The 11,799-nt window shown below is 42.4% G+C and overlaps 1 protein-coding gene across 1 annotated transcript in view; it reads left to right on the plus strand.

Moving 5' to 3' along the window:
- DEFB109B (defensin beta 109B) overlaps positions 1–5,755 on the plus strand; it is a 9,550-nt gene extending 3,795 nt beyond the window's left edge. The window contains exon 2 of the mRNA XM_034647762.1: positions 5,550–5,755. Coding sequence (XP_034503653.1) covers positions 5,550–5,755 — 206 coding nt within the window. The remainder of the gene's footprint in view (positions 1–5,549) is intronic.
- Positions 5,756–11,799: the final 6,044 nt, after the last annotated feature.

An 11,799-nucleotide genomic window follows, 5' to 3' on the forward strand; every position in this document is an offset into this window, starting at 1 on the left:
TATCTGGCCTTGTTATCAGGGTAATGCTGGCCTTGTCAAATGAGTTTGGGAGTGTTCCCTCCTCTTCTGAATTGTTCAAATCCTGGTCTATAAGCAGTCGTGGGGGTCTTGGCTATTGGTGTGGACTTCCATGGCTGCAAGATCTCAGCGTCAGTGGGCACAGCAATGGAGGCCAAAAACAGGGATCAGACCAGAGGTGTGCAAGTCCATAGCCCCAAAGTGCAGGCATGGCATGGGGGTCAGGTGTGGGGGTCTCCACTGATGTCCTGCAATTGAGAAGCTACAGAGGCCTAGGCTGGATGCTGGTGTAGGTCCCCAGCTCTGGCAGGGGGCAGAGCAGGGGAAGGAGTAGGAAGGGACCCAGGTGGCTGGCATCAGTGAAGGAGAACCCCTGTGGGGTGACAACTCAGGGAAATGTGCAGGGGTCTGTGGGGCTGTACTGGCCGTTGGTTTCTTCTACAGCAAAAGTTGCTGGGGTTCTGGCAGAGCAGGTCACTGAGGACAGCAGTCACCAGCTGCATGTGGCCGTTACAGTAGCCCTTGCTTTTCTCCTCTATCCCTAGCCACTTCCATACATTGCTGCTTTGCCAGTCTGGAGGGGATGGGTGTGAAACGGAAATGGGTCCTTCAGGTGGTGCCCCAAAGGCTGAGGGAGCTGGTTACTCACCTTCCTCCCCTTCCCTGGTAGGTGGGCTTTTTCTAGATGGGGGCTTCCCTGTTGGTGCTGAGCGGTGCTGACCTGGAGGATGGAGTGTCACAGGCAAACCGAAGCTGCTCTTCTATCCCTTTCTGTGCAGTTATTCTCAGACTTTTTGTCTCACTGTGTTGCTCTGATGTTTCTTAAGTGGACAGCAGAGCTCTTTCAGGGTGGTTTATGCTCATGGATAGCTCTCTAACTGCTGATCTTCGTGGGGGGTTGGAGGCTGGGGTCTCCCACACCACCATCCCCATCCCGGTGGTGTCACTCCCCCTCCCTTTCAGTAGGACCCTGTCACTTTGGATTTTAGTTAATTCGCTTTCTGGGAGAACACAGCTCCGTGCTGGGCTTTTAAGTGAATTATTCAGCTTGTTCTCTTGGTCAGAAAAAGAGCCATTTCTTTTGTAGCTTTTACATCCTAAATAGAAGTTCACTTCTGTTCTTTTTCAAATCCCATCTGTTGGAGAGCATTATTATTACTATCATCAGTTTACTGGTATTTACTAGAATTCTGTGTTGACTCTGAGGGCAACTTCTTTCTGTGTTAAATTCTTTCTTCATGGTGTATGTCCTCTAGGATTTCCTTTGCTATAGAAATCTTGGTGGTAAATCATTTCAATCTTTATCTGTCAATTTGTAATGTTATCCTTATTCTGGAAAGAAAGCATTACTGAGTACCTAATTCTACACCAGCGGTACGTTTCCCTCGCAGGCCATTCTTTTTTGGCTTTCACTCTGCTGCCATAGCTTAATTATTATTATTTTTATTACTTTTTTTAATTTTTATTTTTAAATCTATTATTATTACTTCTAAATTAGTATTTCAAGTTTTTTGTCCTTTTTTTCAATGTTCCTATAATCTAGCATTTGTTTTATGACTTAATGTGAATTTCTTTTATATTATCTGTTAGGAAGGCTTTTTATCTTGATTCTGTGGATCTGTATTTTTTCATTATTTATGGAGAATCTCTTTAAGCACTGCCTCCTCTCGTTCCTCTCTTGTCCTAGAATAAATGTGAGACCTTGTGTCTTAGTTCTAAGTTCTGGGTAAATCATTTAGATGTGGCTCTTCGTTCACTAATTCTCTTGTCTAGTAATTGGTCATTAATATATTTATTTCTTTCAAAAATTTTTTTCACGTCTAGAAGTTTCTATTTTTCAAGCCTGCCCATTTACTCTATCATCTATTTCCTTCTTGTTTGTGCAGCTTTGTGACAATAGGTTTTATTTCTTTAAACAATTTGATACGTAGACGTTTAATTATTTGTCACATTGGCAGTGTGTACCTTTAGTCCTTGAGGGTCCAAATATGTTGTTTATTTCATTAACTTTTGCTCATTGTGCCTTATCTTCCTGATGATTTGTCACAGTGAAGGCTTATCTTTAGTTTGCCAGTATCTTTGGGTCTAAACTGAGAATGTGTCTCCATTACCATACAAAGCTACCATTGTGAAACCTCCTCCATGTTTACTTCAGTACCCTAACCCAGCCAGCCAACCAATCCAGGGGGCCCATTGCTTAAGCTTCAGTTCACAGACTTGTCCTTGAAGGAATGAGTACTCTAGGAAACTGCCCTACCACTTTCAAGAATAGCAATATTTCAGAGCTCTTCTCTATGATCAATTTATTCTATAACGGCAGTCACTTGAGAGTATCTAACTTGCAATTGTGGCCAAAGCCTAAATCGTTCTTTCAATCTGATCATTTGTTTTGTATCTTTCAGGAATTTCTGTTTCTGATGTACTGATGGTACTCCGTGGTTCTGGGCATTCCTACAGACTCTTTCAAAATGCTACCTACATAATTTGAATGGCATTTGAGGAGGAATAGATGAAGAGGAAAAGCAGTAGGCTCAAGTCATCACTGACTTTTCTTCTTATGACTCATAGCGCTGTTCAAAAATTTCAGAACTATATTAATATAGTATCAACAGTGGACATTCTTCTTTCCCCTCTCATTTTAATGGGATTAAGGCTAGTATTTCACTATGAAATGCTATATGGATTTTTGTGTTCAGATGAGTTTTAATTTGTTAAGGTTATATATATTCTTCTTATTTTTAAAATAACATTTATCAGAAATCATTGATCAATCAAATTGGTTTTCTTTTCAATTCTCCCCTTATGAATATTTAAATTACTTGATCAACTGTGTATATTGCATATGTTATTCTGCTAACAGCAAAGAGGAACATTATCACCAAATTTTAATCTAAAAATATTGTCTTACCATTCTGAGCTAGGAATGGCCTCATAGGCAAATATAAATAAAAGTAATGTGATGACTGAAAAAATTCTTATTTGTTTGGATCCATCCATTAGTGAGTGGACCCTCAGTTACCTCATGGGTGGGAAATCCTTGACACTATGCAAACTCTCAATACAGAGGTGAGACCAACTGAAGCTTAACTGTCCTCCTTCTACGTCTTTCGTAGGTGGCTTATCTACTCTGCACTCATTTTATTTTGAGGATTGCAGTGCCAGGTCATCAGCTCTGGTGTGACAGTTTCCTATCAAATTGACTTGGCTATGGTGTAAGTCATCTGGAGAAAATAATGGTCTGGATATGATGACAACTTTTCAGCTTTTTAGATACAATTGAAAGGATTGTTCAGAACATCCACAAATTTATTTTTCCTTCTGATATACTCAGTGACTAAGGTACATTGAGTTAGGTAGATCACACCTAGATTCAGAGAGAGAAAAATAACTTCTGCTTGTTTCTGAGCTGACTGAAACATGAAGAAATGGATTTATGTGTCTGTAGAACAGACTAGTACCACTAAAATCCACACAATCGGTTTTCCTGAAACTTCACCAGACCCCTCAGCTACCAGGTATGATTTGAAGGAGGTGGGAAAGGTAAAAAAAAAAAAAAACAAAAAACAAAAAAAACGAAAAAAACCTGAACATTTTAATTTATTTTTTATAATTTATTTGAGAGAATGGGAGTGCACGAGAGAGAGAGAGAGAGCGAGAGCGTGCAAGTATGTGTACAAGTGTGGGGGAGGGGCAGAGGGAAAAGCAGGCTCCCTGCTGAGCAAGGAGCCTGATACATGGCTGGATCCCTGGACTCCAGGATCATGACCTGTGCGGAAAGCAGATACTTTTTTTTTATAATAATTTTTTATTATATTATGTTAGTCACCATACAGTACATCCCTAGTTTTTGATGTNAGAGAGAGAGAGAGAGCGTGCGAGTATGTGTACAAGTGTGGGGGAGGGGCAGAGGGAAAAGCAGGCTCCCTGCTGAGCAAGGAGCCTGATATGTGGCTGGATCCCTGGACTCCAGGATCATGACCTGTGGGGAAGGCAGATACTTTTTTTTATAATAATTTTTTATTATATTATGTTAGTCACCATACAGTACATCCCTAGTTTTTGATGTAAAGTTCCATGATTCATTACTTGCATATGACACCCAGTGCACCATGCAATACGTGCCCTCCTTACTACCCATTAATGAAGGCAGATGCTTAACCGACTCAGCCACCCAGATGCCACAAACTGACCGTTGTAAAAGAAGAATGAGCACGTAGATTGTGAAGGGAGATGAAGTGAGGGGACTGCAGCGGCAGGTACAGGGACCTACAGGCTCACTATGGTCTGCAAGTGACATGGGATCTTCATTCTGTCTTACCTCATCTCATGTCTTACCGAACTTATTTTTTCCCATAATGCTCAACCTTCACAGGTCTTTCTGTTCTTCCAGTAAACTAAGCAAGGGACCTCGCTCTTGCTGTTCCATATGCCTGTAATACCCTCGCAGGAATATTTGCTTGTCTTTTTCATGCCCATCATTCAGACCTCAGTTCAAATGCTACATCCTCAAAGAGCCTCTCTTTGTCCCTTCTATGAACTGTAGACTATATCTGCCGGATTACTGTATTATTTTATTCTAAACACCACTTTCTGAAATTATTTTAGCCACCTATTTTTGTTTGGTTGGATTTTATTCCCTGAAGATAAGTCCTGTGAGAATAAAAAACATTCCTTCCATTTTCTCTGTTCTATTGTTAGTGCAAAGAAAAGTGCTGAATAGAAGAAGCTCAGAGTATATTTGTTGAAGGTCCATATAAAAGGAGTAAGACAATGAAGAAATTGGTATATTTAGAACATAGATGTGAAAGGAAAACGAAATGGGGTCACTTACATCAAGGGGTTTTAAAATGGAGCTGGGAGGCCATTTAGGAGGTGGGCCTTATGCATGTCCTCACTTGTGGAACCATGAACTTTTGAACTGGGCCAAATTGCGAATATTCCAAGGACTCAGCCCGAACACCTGCCACTTGCTACAGTAAGAGATTTTGCTTAGTGAGATCCTTAGTAACCAACCAGATCCAGCCAAAATTAGCTTTCTGCCACCAGCACCAATCAAAAATTCTTTGTGAACAATGTATACAATGCATTCCCATTTTGCTTTAAAAACCTCTGACTTTTGCTCCCTAGTAGGACAATATCTGGTTTGCTAACCAAATCTCTGTACCCCAGATTGCAATTCTTTGATCCCACATAAGCACTCTTGCTTAATGATGGTCTCCTCACAATTTTATGTGCACATGTATTTTGTTCATCCCCTATTGTTCCACTGTGACATTTACCAAGGTTCTTTTTGAAGCATAAATTAGCAATGCCACGAACTTATAAGGAGGGAGGGGTTTGTTAACACTTGGGCTGTTGGGTAAAAAAGGACAGTGAAGGTGATGGAACAACTGAATAGATCTTTTGTCCAGCTTCTTTTCTCCACATAGAAATGCTCATACCAGAACCCTTTTATTCTCACACTTAACAGTGTTTCAGGTCTTACATTCCACTCATGAACTAATTATTTCACTGCCTCTCTTCTTCTGCAGTAAGAAGTGGTTTGGCTTCAGGTGAAAACCGTTGTTTAAATCTGTCTGGCATTTGCAGAAGAGACATCTGCAAATTAACAGAGGACCAGATTGGTGCCTGCAGAAGAAGATGGAGATGCTGCAGATCATGGTGGATTCTTATACCAATTCCAACACCACTTGTCTATTCAGATTATCAAGAACCCCTTAAGCATAAGTTGAAATGAAACTAGGAAAAGCATCAAAAGGAAGTTCTTTGCATCTAAAATCATTGGAATATATATAATAAACACTTCCAACTTTATTGCCGATTCCTATTAGCCCTTGTCAATAAAAATAACCATGGCTTTCAGATCTCCGGATACCACTTCTTTGTGACTCATCTTCAGACTCAAACAGTCTCTTTAAAAGTGAAAAAGCCCATTTATGTAACAAAAATACTTTTTGAAGTTGTCACAAAAAGACCAAGGGTTTAACAAAAATATTGCAAATGAAGATACAGTTATACACAACATAGTTAAATAGACACACACGGTACAAAGTAGAGGGGAAATACAGAAAACAACAGGGGTGGGAAGAGCTGTAGGTTGGGAAAAGGGAGAAAACTGGGATAGGGCAGGAGGAAATCATCTGGGATAATACATAACGATTTTCACTGTATGGCTGATAACCGGAAGGAAATGAAAACAAGAAAGGACAGGGAATGAGAGCTTGAAGACCGACAGTAATGTATATTACATAATCTAAAAGGAAAAACTTCAACCAACAAAGAGATTTTTACATTTCCCTCTGAAGAAGGAACATTGTGGTCATTAAGACATTCTCAATCTTTTACCCCACGAGACAAATAACTCCCCGTCATAAGACTGAATCATTTTACTGTAAAAATACAGAGGCGTCTTTCAAGAGCATGCCGTCAATATGCTTCTCTGTATAGACTTCCTGCTGCTATATAACTCCTGACTGTGAGTCATCTTCTCATCAGTGTCATGAGGTCTCATTTTCCTGTCCCGAGTGTCGGAAGACCTCAACTCAACAACATACCTCAAAGTAGACTCTCAGAAGGAGTCTTAGTTTTTGCTAAGAGAATTTTGATGATTAAAGAGATGTGGTTTGGTAGTGAGGACTCCTTTCTTCTATAATGCAGAATTTATGAATTCTTTTTGGATTTGTTTTTAATTTTCAGAGTGTGGACCTTTTCTACAATAATTTGGTAGAGTCTTTTTTTAAAAAAAAATTATTTATTTATTTGAGAGAGAGAGCCAGAGACAGAGAGACAGAGAGACCACAAACAGCAGCAGAGGCAGAGGGAGAAGCAGCCTCCCTGCTGAGCCGGGACCCCAATGCGGGACTCGATCCCAGGACCCTGGGATCATGACCTGAGGTGAAGGCAGACACCTTCTGAGCCACCCAGGCACCCCTAATTTGGTAGAGTCTTAACTCACTTTAGGGCAAAACTGACCTTAAAACATTGGAGATGTACAGCAGGTCGTGAACTGAATGCGCAAACAGTGAAAGATCGCGATGGTTTGCTTTCCATTTCTTCCTCCTCCCCTCCTCTCTCCACTATCAGGGGATAAACTGGATAAGCACCACACCCGAGTTGCATTTATTTTACAAAGACTGTGCCTTTTTTGGGTTAATATGATAAACTGAGCCTCTCCACCAAATCAATATAAATAACCCTGTATTACTGATCCATACCCGGACTTGGCAAAATTCGTTGCACAATATTTGTTCCTCAACTAGACTAACTTCCTGTGAGTGTTCCGGAGCCTGCGAGTTCAGAAGAGGCCTTTAATCTGGCTTAGTTCATTGAAAACAGCATGGCATCCATTATCTATAATTTGGAGTTGGTGTGCCAGAGATGACCCAAACAGCTTGTTTTCTTCATTTATCCTAGAACCATTGTGTCTCCTATAACTCAGGAAAAAACCTGAGAGACTATACCCTAATAGGTGGAATCATAGTTTTGGGAGGAGGAGGATTACAAGAGAAAGACAAAACCTTTACAGATATGCGGGGAAGACTTCACAGCCTCGAAAGAACAAAAGCCTTTGGCTGCATCACAAGTGCCATCAAAGAGAGATGGGCAGACTCTCTGTGGTCCCCGAACTAAAGGGACAGGTGGTAGGTTCCAGAAAGCTGCTCTGCCCACTTTTTGTCTTGTTCTCTCTTGCTGACTACAGAATAATCTCCTTACTCATGAGTATCTCCCTACAAATATCTTTTAATTAGTCCTGTGCAGTAATAACAGCTTCTGTCTCTTGGCAGGTTTTAAGCCATTTTAATCAAGACATTCTTCTAATGCTTAATTGACACCAGGCCTTAACATCCTGTCTAAATTTTTCTGATTGTTGGCCATGCCACACTTCGTTTAGTAAGCCCATATGTTGACTAAGTTTCATGAGACAGAGAGTGTGTGTGTGTTGCATGTTTCCACCGATGTTCAGGCTCTAAAGACTGGACTAGGGATATCTACACTACAGGGGATCATTGGAAATGACAGCAGAATAGGAGGTCCCAGATCTTGTCTTTCCACAGAAATACTGATTGAACCACCAGCCACGGATGAAAAGACCTTTCTGAGAGCTCTGGAGTCTTGTTAGGAGACGGTAGTATGCCACTGTTGTACAAAATCTGACAACAGCCATATGGAAAAGGGTGAGAAGAGATCCACTTTACCTGTCACCTGTCGCCCCTGCTCCAGGGTGGCAGAGCTCAGCACGGAGAGAGATGCCCTTGACAGCTTCCCCTTGCTTTGGCGAAAACTGCCTGAGAGGTCCGTTTCTGTCTCAACGCACCCAGAGTGCTGAGGGGACCCAGGCATCATCTGCAGGCAGATGAGAAGAGAAGTTGCAGGACTCACAGCCACCAACACACGGATCTCAACAACCAGTCTGCAAACACCCACTATCCAGGCCCTTTATGGACCCCAGCAGCCAGCCTGAGTGCTCGCTGATTATCCCGTGTGCCCCCCTCTCCCAGACTCCCCCTCCACACCAGCACATGGAGCTCAGCAGCTGGTTGGACAATGTGGCCCTGGTAAAAGTGCATGAACTCTGAAACCTCTCCTTTGGGATGGAGGGAGAGTCGTGGAACTTGTGCCCATCCTCCGGCATGCCAGCACACTGCCCTAGGGAAAGGTGTGGGTGATTCTTAGCACCTGGCACAACACAGTGCGGTAGGCCAGAGAAAAACTTTGGCTCCACACTGCCCTTTAGGCCCACTGGGGCACGGGAGGTCCCAACTTCCAGACCCACTAGGGCAGGGTTTGGGCTTCCAAGGCTGCAAGCATCCCTGCCCCCAGCATCTTTGGATGTCCCCACCATTACGCTTCTGCGGACTCGGCCCATGCCAGGGTTCTCATGCCCTAGCGTCATAGGCCTAGAGCCCTCCTGGGCTCTAATGCACACTACGTGCTCTACTGGTGTGGAGTCTGGGGGACCACCGTGCCCCCATGGCTCTGCTAGGCATTGCCCTAATGGGGGCTCTCTGTGTTGGCCCCATAGACGCAGTAATTCTCAGCCTGGGGCCCACAGCTCTCCAGGGCATCTCGGAAATCTGGGTGGAGGCAGCCTTGCCCCCACAGCTTTGATCGGCAGAGCACACAGTGCCCTGAGGCCTGCCGGAGCTGCGGCTGGGGCTGCCCAAGGGCGGGGGCACAGCCTGCCTGGGAGGTGGCATGAGGCCGCAGACCGCTCCTCCCGCAAAATCATTCCACTCCGGCCGCCGGTCATGGACGGCACAGCGCTGCAATCTCTGAGATGCTTTCGGGAGTCATTTTTCCACTGGACAATGGTCCCCCCTTCTGCGGAGATGGTACTCAGCATCCATTGCCTTGATGACTAGCTTCCAGCTTTTGCTGAGGTGGCCCATCCTCACCACCGTCCTTCTCTGTTTGGCCACAACCTTCATGTTCTCCCCCCAACGGGCTTTCCCCTTCCTTTCAACAGGGCAGGCTGAGAGTTTCTGCATTTTTAGGCGGTGCTTCCTCTCTGTGTTAACAATTCTGTCTTTAAGTCACTTCTCTCCTTCTGCATTTCACATAAGCAGGGAAAAGCAAGCAGGCCACCCCTGCAACACTTTGCTCAGATATTTGCTCAGCCAGATACCAATTTCATGGCTCCTAAGTGTTGCCCTCCGCAGAACACTGGGACAGGAACACAACGCCCCCGCGTTCTTTCCCACGTTTTATAATAAGGATGGCCCTTCCTTCTTTCTTCAACAACGTGTTTCTCGTTTCTGGCTGAGACCTCAAAGAATGGACTTTGCTGTCTGTTTCTATTAACATTCTGTTCAGGGTTACTTGGTATTCGCTATGAAGACGGAGGCTTTTCCCGCCCTTCTGCTCTTTTTTTTCTGAGCTTCCATCTGCATCAACTTTAAAGGTCCTGTTTGTGGCAGTGTGGACTTCTTCAAAACTCCTCCAGCCTGGGACCAGTTCCAAAGCCAGTTGCACATTTTCAGGTGTCTGTCGCAGTAGCATTTCCATGTCTTGGTATCCATTTTCTGTCCTAGTCTGCTTGGGTTGCTATGACAAAATACCACTGACTGCGTGGCTTATAAATAACAGAAATTCATTTCTCACAGTTCAGGAGACAGAAATCCAAGGCAGAGTTACTAGCATGGTTGAGCTCTGGTGTGATCCCCTGTCTAGACCAGACTGTCTATGTCTTGCTGTTCCTGACATGATGGAAGGGGCAAGCATGCTCTCTGGGGACTCTTGTAACAGCATTCATCCTCTAAGAGCTCCTGCCTAGTGACCTAATTGCCCCCCAAAGGTCCTATGTCCTAATACCATCACTTGGGGCCAGTTAGGATTTCAACATATGAATTTGGGGGGAGGGACATACACATTCAGAGAATAGCAGTATCACTGTCACATTTCAGTTGGCTTTATTTTTGTGGGTCTATTTCTGTACTCTGTTCTATCCCATTGATCTATATGTCTATCCTTACATCAGAAGTACACTGTCTTGATACTACACATTTATAGTAAGATTTAAAAATACATAGTATAAGTCTTTCAGTATTCTTTTTCTTTTCCAAAGGTTTGGCTATTATATACCCTTGCATTTCAGTAAAAAAAATTTATGATCAGCTTATCAATTAAAAAAAATAAAATTGTGCTGGGATTTTGGTTGGCATTATACTGGATATACAGATCGATTTTGGGAGACTTGAGATCTGGGCTATAACCGGTCTTCTATTCCGTGAACACTGCATGTCCCCCCATTCATTTAGGTCTTCTATAATTCCTTAATGTTTTGTAGTTTTCAGGAAGCAAATTTTGCATATATATTGTTAGATTTATCTGTAATTATTTCGTGTCTTTGGAACTATTGTAAATTGTGGAGGGTTTTTTTTTTTTTTTTGGTAGTTTTCAGTTGTCCATTGCTGCACATAGGTAAATACAATTGACTTATATTCTGTTTCCTGCAAACTTACTAAACCCACTAATAATTCTAGTAGTTCTTTGGTGCACTTTGAGATTTTCTACGACACCATCATCTGTGAATAAAGACAGTTTATTTCTTTGTTTCTGTTCTGTATAAATGTTTTTTATTTTGCTGGATTTATTACACTGTATAAAACCTCCAGACATAAGATTGTTGCTTAAAATTTTTGATAGATATTGTGAACAGGTTAGTAAATCCTTATTTATTTACTAGTTTTCTGAGTTTTTAATCATAAGTGGATGTTGATGTTGTCATCTGTTAGTGCTGTATGTGTGGAGATGATCAAACGTTTTCTCTTTTTCTCAGTCTGTTGATAGGCTGAAATATGTTGATTAATTTTTGAATATTGTAACAATCTTGCATTTCTAGAAAATACCTCATTTGATTTTAATATATTATCCTCTGGATACATTGATGGGTTAAATTTGCTAAAATTTTATAAGTGACACTTGCATTCATGAGAGATAGTATTCTTTTTTAAAATTTTTAAATTATTTTTTATTTTTTTATTTTTTAAAGACGCTATTTATTTATTTGACAGAGAGAGACAGCCAGTGAGAGAGGCAACACAAGCAGGGTGAGTGGGAGAGGAAGAAGCAGGCTCCCATCGGAGGAGCCTGATGCGGGGCTCGATCCCAGAACGCTGGGATCACGCCCTGAGCCGAAGGCAGACGCTTAACGACTGAGCCACCCAGGCGCTCCCCTTTTTTTTTAATAATAATTTTTTTTAAAGATTTTTTATTTATTTGACAGAGATAGAGACAGCCAGAGAGAGAGGGAACACAAGCAGGGGGAGTGGGAGAGGAAGA

Source organism: Ailuropoda melanoleuca, chromosome 18, assembly GCF_002007445.2.
Source record: "Ailuropoda melanoleuca isolate Jingjing chromosome 18, ASM200744v2, whole genome shotgun sequence".
Lineage (NCBI taxonomy): Eukaryota > Metazoa > Chordata > Mammalia > Carnivora > Ursidae > Ailuropoda > Ailuropoda melanoleuca.